The sequence below is a fragment of the Chlorocebus sabaeus genome, chromosome 18 (assembly GCF_047675955.1).
Source record: "Chlorocebus sabaeus isolate Y175 chromosome 18, mChlSab1.0.hap1, whole genome shotgun sequence".
Lineage (NCBI taxonomy): Eukaryota > Metazoa > Chordata > Mammalia > Primates > Cercopithecidae > Chlorocebus > Chlorocebus sabaeus.
In genome coordinates this window covers 18240882-18260902 of record NC_132921.1, presented here as the reverse complement: position 1 = coordinate 18260902, position 20021 = coordinate 18240882, and the positions used below count along the sequence as shown (strand labels likewise).

General features: G+C 38.4%; 2 protein-coding genes across 15 annotated transcripts in view; one reads left to right on the top strand and one right to left on the bottom strand.

Moving 5' to 3' along the window:
* The window catches only part of PIGN (phosphatidylinositol glycan anchor biosynthesis class N), a 199520-nt gene extending 182042 nt beyond the window's left edge, over positions 1 to 17478 (bottom strand). For 5 of the 9 annotated variants that reach the window (XM_073006255.1, XM_037987970.2, XM_008013872.3 and 2 more), the window contains exon 1: positions 17267 to 17477. The gene's annotated coding sequence lies outside the window, so the exon portion shown is untranslated. Of the gene's footprint in view, positions 1 to 2965; positions 3104 to 17266 lie in introns of all 9 variants that reach the window. The other 4 variants (XM_037987973.2, XM_073006256.1, XM_037987971.2 and 1 more) reach the window with 3 other exon arrangements.
* A 198-nt stretch (positions 17479 to 17676) lies between these two features.
* Positions 17677 to 20021, top strand: part of RELCH (RAB11 binding and LisH domain, coiled-coil and HEAT repeat containing) — a 125149-nt gene continuing 122804 nt past the window's right edge. For 3 of the 6 annotated variants that reach the window (XR_005236981.2, XM_008013881.3, XM_008013880.3), the window contains exon 1: positions 17677 to 18453. Coding sequence is in view for 4 of the 6 variants with exons in the window: in XM_008013881.3 (XP_008012072.1) it covers positions 17928 to 18453 (526 nt within the window). In the remaining 2 variants the exon portion in view is untranslated. The remainder of the gene's footprint in view (positions 18454 to 20021) is intronic. The other 3 variants (XR_005236980.2, XM_037987976.2, XM_073006254.1) reach the window with 1 other exon arrangement.

Sequence of the window (20021 nt, the reverse complement as noted above, 5' to 3'; positions counted from 1 at the left end):
CCAGCAATATATGAGAGTTTCAGTGGCTCTAATCCTCAGCAACACCTGGCATTGTCAATCTTTTAAACTTCATCTGAAGTGGGTGTGTACTGGTAGCTTGTTGTGATTTTAATATAATTTCCCTAATGACTAATGTTATTGAGTATCTTTCCATAGGCTTACTGATCTACCATTTGTATGGATTTAATTTTTTAATTAGATTGTCTTCTTGTTACAGAATCATAATGGTTCTTAGTATATTTTAGATGCAGGCATACCCACATCTTATTGTGCTTTACTTGATTGTTCTTTGCAGATTTATTTTTGCAAATTGACAGTTTGAGGCAACCCAGCATTGAGCAAGTATATTGGTGCTATTTTTCCAACAATATGTGCCCACTTCATGTCTCTGTGTCATATTTTGTAATTCTTGCAATTATTTCAAACATTTTCATTACTATTGTCAGTTATGTTGATCTGTGATCAGTGATCTTTGATGTTATGATTGTAACTGTTTTGAGACAATTACATATAAGACAGCAAACTTAATAAATGTTGTGTGTGTTCTGACTGTTCCACCAACTGGCCATCCTCCATCTCTCTCCCTCTCCTTGGGCCTTGCTATTCCGAAACACAACTAAATTGAAATTATGACAATTAATAACCCTACAATGGCCTCCTAAGTGTTCAAGTGAAAGGAATACTCATGTGTCTCCCATTTTAACTCAGAAGTTAGAGATGATTAAGCTTAGTGAAGAAGACATTTTGAAAGCCAAGACAGGCTGAAAGTTAGGCCTCTGGTTTTAACCAGTTACCCAGTTTATAGATGCAAAGGAAAAGCTCTTGAAGAAAATTAAAAGTGTTACTCCAGTGAATACATGAATGATAATAAAGTGAAACAGTCTTATTGCTGATATGAAGAAAATTTGAGTGGTCTGGATAGAAGATCAAACCAGCCACAACATTTCCTCAAGCCAAAGCCTAACTCAGAGTAAGACCCTAACTCTCTTCAATCTATGAAGGCTGAGAGAGGTAAGGAAGCTGCAGAAGCAAAGTCAGTATCTATAAAAAGCATGATGACATTCTGTTTGGAATGGAGTTAAATCCATAGACCAACTGGGGAAGAACTGATAACAATATTTAGTCTCTCTGTCCAGGAATACAGTATAACTCTCCATTTATTCAGGTCTTCAATTTCCCTCAGCAATGTTCTGTAGTTTCAAATGTATAGGTCGTGTACATCATTTTTAAATCCCATCTTTACAAATTTCATATTTTTGGTACTATTGTACTGTTATTTTTTATTTCAATTTATCCTTGTTAATTCTTAAATCAACATTGATTTTTATATAATGACCCTGTACCTTGCAACACTGATCAACTGTTATGGTGGCTTTTGTGTATATGCTTTTTAACTTTCTGGAGATAATCAGGTTATCTATGAATAAAGACAATTGTACTTCTTCTTTGTCAATCTTTATGTATTTATATCTTATGCTTTTTGTATTATCTAGAACCTCCAGTATGATGTGGAATAGAAGTGGTTACAGCAGAAATCCTTGCCTTGTTTCCAGTATTAGGATGAATGCTGTCAGTTTTCCAGGTTTTTGTAGTTCCCTCTATTAGGCTGAGGAAGTTTCCTTTTACTCCTAATATGCTGACAGCTTCAAATCATGAATGAATGTTGGATTTTGTCAAATGCTTTTTGTTGCATCTACTGAGATAATTATGATCATCTGATTTTTCTACTTTGGCCTGTTAATGTGGTGAATTAATATTGATCAAATTTCAAATGTTAAACGCATCTTACATTCCCAGAATAAATCCCACTTAGTCATTAAGTATTATCCTTTCTATATATTGCTGGTCTTAGTTAAAATTTTACCATTTTTTGCAGCAAAGTTTATGAAAGATATGAGACTGTAATTTTCTTTTCTTATACCTTTCTGTGGTTTTGGTATCAGACAATGAGTTGGGAAATGTTGTTCCTTCTTGTACTTTTTGGAAGTTTGTGTAAAATTTGTATTATTTCTTCCTTTATTGAGTAACAAAATTCACCAACGAAACCACTGGCTTGGGGTTTTCTTTGTGACAAGGTTTTTAACCATAAATCCAATGTCTTCATATATATAGATATAAACACACATAGATATTCAGATTATATATTACTTCTTAAGTAAGCTTTTGTAGTTTTCAAGGAATTTATCCATTTGTCCATTTCATCTACATTGTCAAATTTATTGACTAAAATTGTCCATAATATTTACCTATTATCCCTTTTTCCTGTCCTGCAGTACAGGATCCAGTCTAAGGCCAAGTATCACATTTATTTATTCAAAATAAGTCATTTTTCAAGTACTTAATTCCTTTCAGTTAGATCTTAAATTCTATCCAGAGTTAAAGTACATATGGCATATTTAGATTTACAGATATTCACTTTGATTTAAACACCTCCTCTTATCATGGAAATAAGCCTTAGTACTCTTCTTAATGTACCTATAAGTTAAGTACATTATGATGTATTTTTAGGCAAACATCACAGTAATTATTGCCACCAAGATCCATTGATAAATGCTAATTTATCAATGACAAATATATATTTGCATTTACAAATAACACCCTGGGCTCAAGTTCTTTCTTGCCCCATTTGCCACTGCACTGCTTTGCTAAGGTAAGTATCAAAGTTTATGTGTTAAAAGATAATATAAATTTTCCAAGGTTTATTGAAGTAACAAAACATTTTATTTGAGAACTTTGACCATCTTAAAGTTATAATAGTCAACATAAAAATCTAGCTCTGTTATGTAATAAGAGTGGATTCTAGTAAAGTCACTGTTACTGTTTCCTTATCCATAAAAAAGACACCATCAGCCCTACTCCATTACAGAAGTATTGTGGGAAATAAGCAGACTCCACAATGACACCATACAAACATAAAATATTAGCAATACGAAAAATAACTAGATTGTGAAGCAACCCAACTCACCTTTTTAAAATCAACTGTAAATAGTTGATTTACATTATGCTGAAGAAAGCAATAGAAGAGACAAAGATATATTTTCCTGCCAAATTGGTAATTAACATTGGGACTTCTTATTGGTGATCCAAATCATGCAGATAAACTCTGTAAATAACAAGGATTTTGACAATAACCCCATTCAGCCATTTATTAGGTTATGGTCTACAAAATTTTAAAAGGCAACTTGGTGTCTATTTTGTTTATTTATTTTTGAGATAGTGGTCTCACTCTGCCACCCAGGCTGGAGCACAGCAGTACAACTTCCAAGGCTCAGACAATCCTTCCACCTCAGCCTCCCAAGTAGCTGGGACCACAGGGTGTGCCACTACACCTGGCTAATTTTATTTTACTTTTTGTAGGGACTGGGTCTCACGGTGTCACCCAGGCTGGTCTTGAACTCCTGGGCTGAAGCAATCCTCTCACCTCGGCCTCCCAAAAAGTGCTGGTATTACATGTGTAAGACATTAGGTACATTACTAAAATTACCCAAACTTTGTATTTCTCACCTTGTAAAATGCAGATAATACCAATGAACTATAAAAATGGTAGTGAGGATTAAAATAAATGTATGTCAAGTACCTAGCCCAACACTTGGCACTCAGTAAACGATAAAACTTCAGTTCTGCTTCACAAAGATAAAATATTATGAAACAAGAATAGTCATATGGTCACTAAATTCTGCCAATTCAACCACCTAATTAATTCTCTCCCTTCATCCTTTCCAACTGGAACACAAGGAAGAGCAACAAATAGGGGGCAAAAGCTAAAAAGCCTTCCATACTTTCACTATTAAAACTGATCATTTCTCGGCCGGGCACAGTGGCTCACGCCTGTAATCCCAGCACTTTGGGAGGCCGAGGCGGGCAGATCATGAGGTCAGGAGTTGGAGACCAGCCTGACCAATGTGGTGAAACCCCATCTTTACTAAAAATACAAAAATTAGCTGGGCGTGGTGGCGGGCACCTGTAATCCCAGCTAGTCAGGAGGTTGCGGCAGGAAAATCGCTTGAATCTGGGAGGCGGAGTTTACAGTGAACCGAGATCATGCCACTGCACTCCAGCCTAGGCAACAGAGCAAGACTCTATCTCAAAAAAAAAAAAAAAAAAAAAAAAAAAAACCCTGATCATTTCTCATCTTCTCATCATCTACTTAGAAACACTTCCACAGCAGCTCCTAGTTCACTGCTGTAATTATTTACTTCTTCAAGTTTACATACTAAATTATATGATCTTTTAGATACACGCCCAGTTGCTTCTATATTCACAACATTCTTCCACCTGTGACTGACTCATTAATAGCTCCTTAGTAAATGTTTACTGCCTATATCAAGAAATGGCATATTAGAAAACAAAGGCAATTGAGTCAAACTTTGATTTCACAAAAGAACAAGCTGAAGGCCAGAGACATGAAGTGAGGTCTCAGCTCATACTGTTATTTAATATGCAGCAGTAAAAATCTAATTAGGGGAGATGAACGAGTAAACAATTATAAAGACTTAACTACCATCATAGACACATTTACTTGTAATGATTGCATTATGCAATAGAAGCTTATATTATTCATATTTTCTCTGATCCTACTAAATACCCAATATTATTAATTAAATCAGTTAAATTAATGCTAATGCATTATTTTCAAAAGTGTTTTAGGTAAGTATTCACAATATTTTAAAAAACATATATAGCAACTAACTGAACAGAAAAATGAATGTCCTATATAATTACTTAGTTCCTATAAAAATCATGGCTATGAGACAATGAGACCATTTTTAAACTGTCATGCAATTCAATCCCCTCCCCCTCAAAAAAACTTTTAAGAGGATCTGAAGACAACTTCCCTAATCAAATTAATATATTTTCTTGATTACAGACTCGCAGTGTTCACTACTAAACACGAATGACATAAACATTATATATTTAATATTTCTCAGTGTCCAGTTGAGTTTTGCTTTCAAAAGAACTCATGTTTTCACTTCTCCACATTCACTGCCATCAGGTAAGTCCACTATTTTTCATCTGGACCTCTTCAACAACTTACAAATGGTTTCCCTACCAAACTGCAGAAAACTACACATAAGTAATTTTATATTTTACTTTACAAATTGTAGTACATTTCATTTGTTCACTATACTTCATTCTAATTGTCCTTCAGGAATTTTATACACAGGTACTGACCCCAAAACTCAGATGAAAGGTTAAAACTCTTTTACCCATTCCCCATAAAATTTCCACTTTCTTCCCTTTCAATGTAAATTAGATTACATCTTTTCCCTTCTTAAAATCTGTGAGTGGCTTTCCATTGTTCCAAGAGTAATATCCTATGTTCTTCCACTATCTCCATGGCCCTGCAGACCTCTCTCACCTCATTATGGCATCCTATCACCTCCCACCTTGGGCTCCCAAAGTGCTGGGATTACAGGTGTAAGCCACCACACCCGGCCAAATGTATGTTTCTAATATGTATCCTCAGACTAGAATATAAGCTAGAATGAAGGCAATGACTGTGTTTCTGTTCACTCATGCTCACCACCTAATGGCACAGTGCAGTCACTTTATGATTCATTGGTGGAACGAGTGTATATTTGAACTTTATTTATTTATTTTCCCCCAGTTCACTAAAAGTATAGTTAATGCAGCATCAAGTCAAAGAGAAATTTTACCTACTTTGGGGAAGACGGCAGGAAGAGAGAGCTAATAAAAAGTCCTTGAAATCTTGTAAAATTCCCCCTAGGGGCCAGGCGCGGTGGCTCACAGCCTGTAATCCCAGCACTTTGGGAGGCCGAGGCGGGCGGATCACGAGGTCAGGAGATCGAGACCATCCTGGCTAACATGGTGAAACCCCGTCTCTACCAAAAAAATACAAAAAACTGGCCGGGCGAGGAGGCGGGCACCTGTAGTCTCAGCTACTCCGGAGGCTGAGGCAGGAGAATGGCGTAAACCCTGGAGGCGGAGCTTGCACTGAGCTGAGATCCGGCCACTGCACTGCAGCCTGGGCAACAGAGCCAGACTCCATCTCAAAAAAAAAATATATATATATACATATTATATATATATATATTATATGTGTATATATATTATATATATATATTATATGTATATATATATTATATATATATTATATGTATATATATTATATATATATATTATATGTATATATATATACATACATAAGCTGGGTGCAGTGGCGGGTGCCTGTAGTCTCATCTACTCGGGAGGCTGAGGCAGGAGAATGGCGTGAATCTGGGAGGTGGAGCTTGCAGTGAGCTGAGATCGCACCACCGCACTCTAGCCTGGACTACAGAGCAAGATTCCATCTCAAAAAAAAAAAAAAATTCCCCCTAGGTATCTTAGGAACTATTATTAGCTAATTAATCTTTCCAATTAGGAAGTACAGGCTCTATTGTCTCAAATTTCAGATAAAGAAAAGGTAAGAAGTCAACAAGAAGTTTCAGGCAATTTTTATTTTTAAATAACTTATTTAAAGAGATACATAACTAGGCTATAAAAGAGTATCTAAAATTCCAGAAAGGAAAATCAAGTGAGAATATAATTGATATTTTTCTTTAACATTATGTTAGAGAGAATTGCTTTATCAAGTAATGACTTATTATCCTTATCCCTACCAGAATACGATGAAATATTAATGAGTTTAGAATCCGGTATCTCTTTTTTACAGAATAATTTCAATTAATTCAGGTAGCAGCAATGAGGGAGATATAAAATTACAACTAGGCAAACACCACAGTAATTACTGCCACCAAGATCCACTGATAAACGCTAAAATCAACAGATCAAAGTGTCAGGGAAACAGGATATTTGAAGTCTTTTTTTTTTTTTTTTTTTTTTTTTTTTTTTTGAGACAGAGTCTCGCTTTGTTGCGCAGGCTGGAGTGCAGTGGCGCGATCTCGACTCACTGCAAGCTCCGCCTCCCGGGTTCCCGCCATTCTCCTGCCTCAGCCTCCGGAGTAGCTGGGACTACAGGCGCCCGCCACTACGTCCAACTAATTTTTTGTATTTTTTAGTAGAGATGGGGTTTCACTGTGTTAGCCAGGATGGTCTTCATCTCCTGACCTGGTGATCCGCCCGCCTCTGCCTCCCAGAGTGCTGGGATTACAGGCATAAGCCACCACGCCCAGCCAATATTTGCAGTGTTAAAGAAACTTCTCCAAATATTTACTCCTTATACAGGGAAAAATACTAACAATGGAGAAAATAGTCAGACACCATTTAACCAAGTGCTCATGGTTAACATAACCAATAGTAAGACATACTAACATCATGTAACCCTGACCAGATGCACTGAGAAAGGCAAAACATGGTAGTCTCGGCAAAAGAACATATGGTATTCTTGTTAAAAATGCATAATCTCAAACTAATAATGGTAATATATCAGACACACCCAAATTGAGACAGTCTACAAAATAATGCACAAGTACTCTGTAAAAGAATTAAGGAGGTTCAAGAGACTTACCTAAACACAACAAGGGAAACTGGATGAGAAAATAGACAATAGTGGAAAAACTAGTTAAGTTCAAGTAAGATCTGTAGTAAATAGTATTATACAAATAGTAGTATACTGGTTTTGATAATTATACGATGTTTATGTAAGATGTTCACATTAGGTGAAGTTGAGTAAAGAGTGTACTGGAACTCTATACTGTTTTTGCAACTTTTCAACAGATCTAAAAATTATTTTTAAATAAAAAGTAAAAAAAAAAAAAAAAAAAAAATCAGAGCCTGAATCTTACTCAAAAGATACACTGTTATAATTATAAACCACCAAAAGTGTTATGGATAGCTCTGATTTCAGGTAATCTTTGTTCTTGTCAAACATTACTTGCTAAACTTATAGACTATCAGTGATTTAATGTTCACATTGGCATAAACCATACTAAAAAGCTTATGAATTAAAGATGGTGTCCCATAGGTCCTTATGGCTTTGTTCACTTTTCTTCATTCCTTTTTCTTTCTGCTTCTATAATTTCAATTGCCCCATCTTCAAGTTCACTGATTCTTTCTTCCACCTGTTCAAATTTGCTGCTGAATCCCTCTTGTGAATGGTTTGTTTCAATTATTGTACTGTTAAGCTCCAGTATTTCTATTTGGTTCATTTTAATAATTTCTATCTCTTTTGATGCTCTTACCTTGTTCATACATCACTTTCCTGACTTCCTTTAGTTCTTTGTCTGTGGTTTCCCACAGCATTTTGACATATTTAAGACAGATGATTAACGTCTTTGTCTAAGTCCAATGTCAGGACTTCCTCAAGGGTGGCTTCCATCAATTTATTTATTTTTTTCTGTGAATATGCCATCCTTTCCTGAGACTTTGTATGCTTTTTTGTAACTTTCCATTGAAATTTATATTTTGAATATTATAATGTAGTAATTCTAGAAATCAGATTCCAGAATTCTGGCATTTTCTTTTGATTTTTGAGGGGTTCCACCTTTCATTTAGTAACTTTTCCAAACTATTTTTGCAAATACTTTATTCCTTTTGTTTATAGTCATTAAAGTCTCTGTTTTGTTACCTTACTGATCAGTCAATGGTAGATTTAGATTTCCTTAAATGCCTAAAACAAAAACCAATAGTACTCTCCCAAGTTTTTATAGTCTAGCTCTCAGCTGAACTACTCTCACACTAAGCTTGGCCACCTACACTTCTGCCTTAGCCTTCACCTTCTGCTTGTCTAGCGCTCACAGATCTCCCAAAGGTAGAAGCCTAGGGACCTCTTAGGATCTTTCTGGGCATGCATTACATGTAATTTTTGCGGGGGATAAGGATGGGACAAAATTCAGCCTCTACATTGGTCACTCAGGAAACCACTAGACAGGTCAAAATGCACAACCACAGTATTTTAAGAACAAAGTCCATACTAAATACAAGCAAGTCACACCAGGAATGTGGGCCATAGTCTCCACAGCTGCTGCCATTGCCACAGTGGTGAAAGAGGATGGTGATCCAGTGTATTAAATGCCACAGCACTCTGAAATTCAGCTGCCCTCTTCTTCATTATTCAGTCTCCTAGTTGCTGTAAATGTCAGACCAGATTTTAGAATCCCAAAAGAGCTGATCCTGTCACTCTGCCCTCTTATGCTTGTTTCAGTGGAGGAACTAACCCTTAAAATAAACCACCATACTCTGCCATTTTCTGTAATGTCACCTAGAGATTGTGTTCTTAACCACTTCAACATTTACTAAAAATACACAAACCTGCGATGTGAAGTAAAACCAGCCAAAACTGTAAGACAGAGCTGGTAGTCCCAGCTACTTAGGACGGTGAGGCGGGAGGATTGCTCGAGCCTAGGAATTCAAGGCTAGCCTGGGAACATAGCAAGACCCACAAAAAAAAGAAGAAAAAAGAAGAAAGATAAAGAAAGAAGAAGAAAGAAGAAAGAAGGAGGAAGGAGGAAGGAGGAAGGAGGAGGAGGAGGAGGAAGAAGAAGAAGAAGAAGAAGAAGAGGAGGAGGAGGAGGAGGAGGAGGAGGAGGAGGAGGAGGAGGAGGAGGAAGAAGAAGAAGAAGAAGAAGAAGAAGAAGAAGAAGAAGAAGAAGAAGAAGAAGAAGAAGAAGAAGAAGAAGAAGAAAGATAGCACTTGGAGCCTGCACACAAGATTATCAGATAAACTATTAAGCCATATAATTAGCACTAGTTCATTTGCTTATTATTCTGGGGTATATATTTTTTCATCATGATTTATGTCATTTTAAATTGTAAATTCTATGTGACTTTACAAAATCCCATATAAGAACTAATTTTCAAATTTTCTCATGGCAAGTAGAATAGAGATTATTAGTTCTTTAGATAATTCATGCCCACTTGAGTTCAAAATCTTTTATCTATATCTCATATCCTTTTTCTATTCCAGAAACTACCAGGATACCACAGGGCAGCCAGTCACCATGTCTCCTTAGGCTTCTCTTGGCTGTGATAATTTCTCAGACTTTGCTTGTTTTGATGACCTTGTGAGTTGTGAGGAGTACTGGTCAGAGATTTTGTATAATGTCTTGCTATTGGGATTTATCTGATGTTTTTCTCATGGTAAGTCTGGGGTTATGGGTTTGGGAGAGCAAACATACATACATAAAGTACCATTTCTTCACATCATATTAAGGGTACTGTCAACATGACTTACTAAACTGTTAATATAAAACTTGACCACTTGGCTGTGGCAGTTTGTTCACTTTCTCCACTGTAAAGTTTCTCCATGTAAATGTTCCCCCATTTCAAACTATACTTTTTGATAGGAAGTCACTACATGCAGCCAACACTTAAAGAGTGAGGAGTTACACTCCATCTCCTGAGAACACGAGGCATCTACATAAATTGATGTTTTTTCTATATGAAGAGTATATATGTTAAACCTAGTCAATTATGTAATTAAAAGCCATCAGCCAGGCCTGATGGCTCACACCTGTAATCCTAGCATTTTATGAGGCCGAGGCAGGTGGATCACTTGAGCTCAGGAATTTGAGAACAGCCTGGGCAACGTGGTGAAACTCCATCTCTACAAAAAATGCACAAAAATTAGTCGGGCATGCTGGCGCATGGTCCCAGCTACTTATGGGGCTGAGGCAGGAGGATTGCTTGAACTCCGAAGATCAAGGTTGCTGGTGAGCCGAGATCGCGCCACTGCACTCCAGCCTGAGTGACAAAGTGAGACCTTGTCTCAAAATAAATAAATAAATACATAAATAAAAGCCATCTGTCATTCTACAAGATTACATTAATATTATAATCATCACCATTTCCACTCCTGCTTTCCCCACCTTACTCAAAATTAATTTTTACCAGCATAGACGCAAAGCCATTATTTCTTTTATAAGATTATTCTAATTGGTACTACCAAAAAAGGCTTATAAATGATCTCATTCAAGACATATATTCTATTATATGACTCTATTACAATTTATTTGAACATTATCCTGCTGATCAACATTGCTCGCAATTGTCATGATTACAAATAATATGGCAATTAAGCTGCTCTCTTATGGTAAAGTTGGAGATTTTTAGAATGTTTACAAACTGTAGAGTAGTAACCCGTAACAAAATAATTTAATGGACTGCACTTAGCCTTCTTTCCTTTTTTTTTTTAATGAAATAGAATACGGTACAATAGAATAGGATAAAACAGAGAATATATCACATCATGAAGTACTTCAGAAGTAGTACATGATTTTGAAAAATTGTGGTTTTTTCCTGTGTATCCAAACATCTATATTCTTAAATGTATATAACCTGTACTGAAAGTTTTATTTCTAATTATTCTATGGACAAATAAGATTGAAAGCCACCTCTATAAGTGGAATTGCTCTAATAAACAAAATTTTCAACATTACAAGTGACTGGCAAAGTGTCCATACTAATTTAGATACCCTCCAGCAATGTACGAAAGCTTCTATATCTCTAAATCCCCACAATAGTTTGATACTGTCATATTTACCTTAAGACAAAATTTGAACAGGCCAAATTGGCATCCTATTATTTGACTATGTATTTGCCTGATTACTAGTGAGTATGAACTTTTTTTCATGTTTTTATTGGAATTGGGTCTCTCTTCCTTTCAATTGCCTATTTACATCCTTTGATCAGATAGGGTTAGAGTTATTGACCTTTTCTTTGACTTGTACATTAAAATTATATGTGTGTGTATGTTTATATAGTGTATGTATGTTTATACATAGCTAGATGCACACATTTACATATAAATTCTGTTCATAGGACCTTTTGTTAAAATGAAATTTTCAACTTTAATACTGTAAAATTCATCGAATATTTATCCTATCTGGTGTAAGTCTTTTGTGTCTTGTACTATAGAAGAAAACTTCCCTGGTTCTTATGTCACATATATTCTTTTAATAGTTTTAGATTTTTGCTTTTTACCTTTCATTATTTAAAATTTATTTGTGTCGGTTTGTGTCCTCTGAGACAAAAATAATTATTTGTATATGGCGTGAGGTAGACATCAGCTTATGTTTTTAACCAGCTCACAAGTGTTAGTACTGCTACTAGTGTAGAATTTACTAAGATAAAATTACACATCAGAAAGAAACAGGTTTTAAAAACCTTTACATTCAAATCTTGGCTTTTGCTATTTGTAATAATAAAAAATTGGAAACAATATCTAACCATAGGGAACAGATAAATTGTTTATTCATAATGAAATACTATATTTCTGAAAAGTATACATCTCATAAATATCAGTGTTAATAAAAAAAAAAATGTTAAACATCTATTGCCCTTTTCTCCCCCACACAGTCAAACTTCTTGAAAAGACTGAATGTGACCTCTTTTATTTCCTGACCACCTAAATTTCAAACAACTTAAACCTTATTTTCATTACTTCATAAGAAAGTAAAGACAGTTAACAGTATAAAATCTAATAGCTATTTTTTAGTCTTCATTTTCTAAGCAACCTAAGCTTCCTGGGCTCAAGTGATCCTCCCACCTCAGCTTCCCAAGTAGCTAGGACCACAGGTGCACGTTCACCACATTCAGCTAATTTTTGCATTTTTTGTAGAGAGGGGGGTCTTGTCATGTTGCCCAGGCTGGTCTTGAACTTCTGGGCTCAAGTCATCTACTCACCTCAGCCTCCTAAAGTGCTGGGATTACAGGTGTGAGTTGCCGGGCCCAGTAGCCGTCTCCTTTTTATTTTTATTTCTTTTTAGATGGAGTCTCGCCCTATCTATCGCCCAAGCTGGAGTGCAGTGGCACGATCTCAGCTCACTACAACCTCCACCACCCGGGTTCAAGCAATTCTCCTGCCTCAGCCTCCCAAGTAGCTGGGATTACAGGCAGGTACCACTATGCCCAATTAATTTTGTATTTTTAGTAGAGATGGGGTTTCACCATGTTGGCCAGGCTGGTCTCAAACTCCTGACCTCGGGTGATCCACCCGCCTCATCCTCCCAAAGTGGTGGGATTACAGGCGTGAGCCAGCATGCCTGGCTGCCTTCTCCTTTTTAATAGGCTCTTATCACTTGGCTTCTGGGAACATTACTGCTTTCATTTTTCACCTACACCTCTGGCCAATGTTGAACAGTCTCTATCTGGTCATTGAATTTTGGAGTTACTCAAAACTTCGTCCTCAGCTATCTTTTCTTCTCACTCTATACTTTTTATCCTGGCATGTTTCATCATATCCATGGCTTCAGTTATCACTTATGCAAAAGTCTCAACAAATTATAGCTCCAAATCCACATACGTAACTCCAACCTTTATAAATCTACATGGATATTTCAAAGACAATCAAACTGAGTAGGTTTAAAACCAAATTCATAATATTTCCCATGAGCCTTGTCTACTACCTACTAAATCCTTAGTGTTCACAATCTCAGGAGGTGGCACCACCTTACCACCAAGTATGTAAGTCTGAGAAATAGGCATCATTCTTTACACCCCATTCTTCCCCTTTATTTAATCCAACAATTGTCCACTTTGTGTTTCTTGAATCTGTTCATTTGTCTTCATCTCCACTGACACCTCTGTAATTTAAGATGTACACCATATCTTATGCGAACTACTGCAATGCAGGAATAGGTCACCCCTATACACTCTGACCCTTCTCTGACCCACTTCTTGCCATGTAGCCAGACTATTACTTGCTTTTCTTTTTTCAAAAGAAAATCTGAACATCTTACCCCTTGCATAAAACTCTCCAGTGCCTTTTCACATACTAATCAAGACTAAAATCCTTAATGTGACTAATAAGGTCTTTCATAGACTAGCCTCTGCCTTCTTTCCTAACCCCGTCTCATAGCACTCCCCTTTACTTTGTAACATCTCATGTCCCTGGCCCCTTCTTTTATTCAAGTAGCCCACTGCTATAAGACTTTCATAGGCTCAATTCCTCTCTGCAGAATGCACTTGCAACCTATCTTTCACTCTCTCCTAACATTCCATTTCAAGCATCACTTCCTCAGGGACTACGCAGGTTAAGTCAGAAACGAAAACTTTTACTTCAGTTTGTAATTACATAGCTCTGTCTATGACTATTTGAATTAATTTCTGCTCTGTCACTTCACCACAATTCCATGACAGCAGGATGGGGCATCTCCAACACCCATCAGAGTCCTATGCACTTAGTAAGGACTCAAATGTTTGCTGAATTAAATTATTTAGAATGACTAATTCAAGGGTAAATGCAATATGCACTATAGCCACTAGAGGATGCCCTGCTTCTGTTTTTGTTCCTCCAGAACAAGATGTGAAGATTGAAAATACTTAAAAAAAAGTAAATCTTTTCTGATAAATTATTTACTATTAATGTAAATAAAATTGCAGTGATTGCAAAACATCAGCGTTCACAAACTACTTATCTTAATTAGTTTAATTGCTTAATACTACACAATATTACTTAATAGTTCTCTTTAAAGAAAATCACAATTTATTCAGATTTATTGAAAAAGAAATACCTCCAAAACAAACACATAACTATTAAAATTTTAAAAAGATATATTCATGTACCAATACAAGTTATCTAGTTTATATCTGTGGATGTTTACCACACTCTGAGAAACAATAAAACATGAGTTATTACGAAAACCTCAAGCCAACCAAAACTTCTATTCAGAACATTACTTGTGGTTCTTTTAAGACTATTAAAGCCTAAAATATTTTTTAAATACTAAAATGATTGACGTGCTTTGAAAAAAGCCATCTTTTACATCTTCATTGCTAAGGCACAAGCTTTAATAACCATCATTAGTCAGATGAAACATTAGTTGTAAAGGCCTATATTAATGAAAATCTTACTAAGTAGAAAGGAAATTTCCCAACACTATTAATAATACATTATTATAAGTAGTGATCGGTAATTATTAATATTCCAGTGTGTGTTACTTATACATTATTCACGAATAACCAAACCTCTGTGTATTGTGGAAAAGAAAAGTACCTACTGGGAAGACTGGGCAGTTGATTTGTTATGGGCTTACAAGATCACAAGTTCAAGGTTATAGGATAGGAAGCAGAAATGAAAGCAGAAAACTACAGATTTGTATAGGAAGAACTTCTGTACATGCAAGTTCTTACAAGTCTCGAAGGAAACATTTTAAATCTATTTTCAACTTGTGTTTTAGAACTTAGACTCCAAATTAAAGATACTCCGTTCAGCCCTACTGACTTAATTGCTTTTTCAATGCACTGCCAAAACAATTGATATTAGTTTTATTTTTAAAAACTTGTCAAATGTTCTCAACATATACTAATATTTCATTAATTAATAAGTGACCACAGTAACAGTTATTGTGTAGCACGTACCAGGCACTGGGACAAGAACATTCTCAATTCTGTGTACTTTCCTTATCCCCTTTGACAGATGAATGCAAGTGAGGCTGAGACGTTAGGTAACTTTTTCAAGGTCTCACAATAAATAATGAGTAGAATTGGGATCTGAACTTAAGCTTTTCTATATTACAAGCATAATCCTCTTCGGGAATCCTAAATGCAGGAGATTTCTCAATTTCCCAATCGTGGAGATGGAAATATTGTACATAAACAATCCATTTCTAATCATGCCCTTCGCATGCCATTCACTAATCCTCCATTCCTGCATTCCAGAAATTGGTTCCATTTTAATCTCTCTGGAAAACGCAACTAAAATATGGATCAGCAATCCCTTTTGCTAAGAAATCTCTAACAGGATACAGTATTTGCCATTTCGATTCCATTTGGGGGGATTTTTTCCCCATGTTTTACTTTTAATACATGGCACAAAAAACTACTTATCATTAAAACATTGGGAACTAATGTCCTATAAAAATACTTTAAATTCTTGGTACTATTTTTTAAAAAAACTTCTAGCAAAAATAAAACTTAAAAAACGCAAATTCCCATTCAAATGAAAATTTCAGTTTACTGAGACTGGGTAAATTGAAATTAAAGCCTACTCTTAACTGTTGGCATACTTTTACATGTAAACCAATAACCTGACCTAAGGTTATGTAAGAATCCTCTATTTTAATTTTTCCATGGAGGTGACGGGAGATACTTTACTGTGGAATGTTTACTACACACTGAATGTAGTATGTCACTTACCTGATAGCACTAATTACTACTGCCTATGCATTTCGGCATTTACTGGAAGCTGTACACTAAGAAAGGAAATCTAAAACCTGCGAAAGTGGTCGTTTGTGTGCGAAAAAAATAGGAGCCATAAGAAATAGCAGTCTAATTGTATTGACTGGAAAATCCTTTACCTTTTCAGATCATAATCAAGGAATAACATAAAAGATAAAAGTTGATCTTCTCAACTTAGGATATGTACTTTATATGCTAACGTTTCATTTAAAAAATCAAAACTCTCTGAAGCATTCAACTTTTAAAATAGTTCTAAGTTCCAAAACCTTGATTCCAGCTGAATGAACAAGTCAGAAATGTTGCAGGAGACAGTAGATAACGAATCGTTTGGGATGTAAGAGAAATGTTGTTAATTCCTTTGACTCCTTATTAGTGGAATTGAATTTTTTTTATTTTGTATTTTTTATTTTTTTGAGACGGAGTCTCGCTCTGTCGCCCAGGCTGGAGTGCAGTGGCGCGACATCGGCTCACCGCAATCTCCGCCTCCGGGGTTCAAGCGATTCTCCTGCCTCAGCCTCCTGAATAGCTGGGATTACAGGGGTGCGCACCACGCCCAGCTAATTTTTGTATTATTAGTAGAGACGGGGGTTTCACCATGTTGGTCAGGCTGGTCTCGAACTCCTGACCTCGTGATCTGCCCGGCTCGAGCCTCTCAAAGTGCTGGGATTACAGGCGTGAGCCACCGCGCCCGGCGTGGAGTTGATTTTATATCCACTACTCTTGGCTTAAGTTTACTTATCTGTCTACTGGTGAGAAAGCATCTGATATTCTGAAGGGTCCCTGTCGTGTAAATCGTGTATTAAATCCTAAGGGTTTATTGAGCACCTAACAATTTGTTTTCCAACTCGAGGACGTTCCCAGATCCAGGCAAATGCCAATCTCAGCGTCCCCTTTTCCGTTTAGTCTCTCCAGCCCCCGTCCCCACCCACAGGCAGGACCAATTCCGGGGCGGAGAAGTCGAGCTGTCGCTAGGCCTCCCGAGTGTGTAAGCATGTGGCAGAGAAGGGAAAAGAAGGGAAGTCACATTCTGACTACAGGCCTGGGCACTTGCTATCCGTGGGGACAAAATGTCACCAGTGGCAGCAAATAGCGAGAAAAAGTGCAGCGCACTAGGGAAACAGCGCGTCCGCCGGCGCGACACCGCAGTTTGGGCGCCGACACCCTCCGCGCCCTGGTACCTGAACTTTACCTGGAGCTTATCCCGGTCAGGCCTGATCTCGAAAACGAGGGCTCCTCAGCGCGAAGGCAGGACCCAGCTCCATTAAAGCTCTCGGGCAGGGGTCCCCTCTACCCACTGAAGCGATAGCCAGTAGGGTATCCCTAAGCCACCAACACAACCACCCCTCAATCCCGGAACGCCCCCAACACCTGCCCGGCCGCTGCTGCTCTCACGATAATTCTCGGGCCAGTCACCCGTCAGTCCTCTCCACGCCTTCCTTCTCTGACCAATCATGGAGGAATGGTGGGTGGAGTTTTGCTTTTGAGCGGAAAGCGGGGCCTTCAATCTTTGCTATTTGGCGCCTGGGATGGGCGGAGCTGAAGTGGGCTGGGGCGGGGCCGGGGCGGGACTAGATTGGGGAGAGGGGCAGGGCACGCTCCAGTTCTCGCGATGCTGGAGACCAGGAAGACGCCTGCAGAGCCGGGCTGCTGGTGCAGCAGAGGCTGAGGCATCAGGTGCAGCTGCATCCGGATCTCCTGCCTTGGAGCCTACTCCTTGTCTTCAAGTCGGGAGGCAGGAAGTGGTCAGGCCAGGGCTGTGGAGGTGCGCTGTGTCCCCTGAGGCCTAGAAGATTCGGGCTGCGGCCTGTCGGAGCCAGTCAGGGAGGCGCCCACACTCCTGACAGGATAAGATGGCGGCGATGGCGCCTGGAGGTAGTGGCAGTGGTGGCGGCGTGAATCCATTTCTCAGCGATTCGGATGAGGACGATGACGAGGTAGCGGCAACAGAGGAACGGCGGGCAGTACTTCGGCTGGGTGCCGGAAGTGGCCTAGATCCTGGCTCTGCGGGCTCGCTGTCGCCACAGGATCCCGTGGCCTTAGGAAGCAGTGCGCGGCCAGGGCTCCCTGGGGAGGCATCGGCGGCTGCAGTGGCCCTGGGGGGCACCGGGGAGACCCCGGCCCGATTGTCAATTGATGCGATCGCTGCTCAGCTGTTGCGCGATCAATACTTGCTGACCGCCCTGGAGCTGCATACCGAGCTGTTAGAGAGTGGCCGGGAGTTGCCTCGGCTGCGCGACTACTTCTCCAATCCAGGCAACTTCGAGAGGCAAAGTGGAACCCCGCCGGGGATGGGGGCGCCAGGGGTCCCAGGAGCAGCCGGCGTTGGGGGCGCTGGAGGTCGGGAACCGAGTACAACGTCGGGCGGGGGACAGCTCAGTAAGTGGACGCAGCCTGTCACACTCCGGCAGGGTTGTTGGGATTGTAAGGAGTTACTGTAGCGGAGTGGGGTATTTCTGCGTGGGTCCCGAGGATAGGGGCGTTTTAAGGAACGAGAGTATTGGGGTGGGGGCGCTCTTTTGCGGTGGAAGCAAAAGGATCAGGCAGTGACTGTTCTCTCTTCCTGCCTCCAACCCTTGGCTGGTGTTGCACTTGGCTCCTGGCTCCCCTGTTGGTGTCAATATCTATAAAATATCAAGAGTTTCTAGTTCACTGGCTATTACGGGACTCCAGAAGGTTCCCTTTTATACTGGTTTATTGCTTTAAGCATTTTTTCCTTTTCTCCAGTTACCTGAATCACACTACCAGGAAATAGTGTTACCTGAATTGCCTGCAGTAGTTCTTTGAGTCTGAGCCAGGAGAGAAAGAATAGGACACATTGCTGCTGTCTCCGAAAAGTCAGATGTACTTAAGACCCTTTGTCTTTGGGACGACTTTTTCACCGCCAAAACTGGGTTTTCTGCTGCACAAAATTTGTTCTGCTGAAATAAAGTTGATGTAATTCAGTTTCAATGCTTTAATTTCAGTAATGTTCAAAATTACAGGAAATCCAAGGAGCAAGGCGGACAGGTTCTACCAGGAGTCTTTCTCACCATCCCACCACCTTGCAGGCTTTTCTCTCTGCATTAGATAGGAGTTGACCTTTTTACCTGGTTGGAATCATTTTTAGCAACATAGAGTAATCGTTTACCCCACATATTTGTAAGCATCTCTTATGGCTTGAAAACTTATTGTCAAAGATGTACTGTACTGTATGTAGGATTCCCAGTGTCTCCCTTTTGAGAGGTATCTTAAAATATTCACTTACTAATGTATGGTGATGTTTTAGTATGAGGCCGTATATTAATTCTATATTAACAAGTGTTCATATAGTATTTTTAAACTGCAGCCTAATTGATTTTTTTTTTTTTTCAATCACTATGCTTTTGAATAGTGCCAGAGACTTAAATTGCCAAACGTAGACGTGGTGGAAGCTTAGGGAGTGCATTTTCTATCAAGATGAATCTTAAATATATTTCCCCCTTGGATATGGGATATAATTTCCTTACTCAATATGTAGGATAATCTTTTTCGGGAAAAGATTTTCTCATTACTGACCTTTAAGACTAAAAATCAGACAGCATTGTAACAAAATTGTTATGTGTGGTGGTGGTGTTTGTTTTTATTTATTTTTATTTATTTATTTATTTATTGGTTTTTGTGTTATTTCTAAGATTTCTAAATTATCTCATGATTTTTCACCAGACAAGGTCTAGCTAAGATGTCACCTTTCTAAATGCTTCCTCCAGGTAGTTGCTTGACTTCTTTCATGGTACCACCTTCAAACCTCCATCATAGCCTTTAGCCCGTTTGTGTGTGATTTGTTGGCAATGCCATTTTTCTCCATTGGTCAGTTCTTCACGGACATTTTTATAGTAAATTCCTCACGCTTTGCTCAGTCCCTGGCCTTTTGATGAACATAACTGAATTGTATCTGCTATGTTTTCAACCATATTAATATGGTGAAA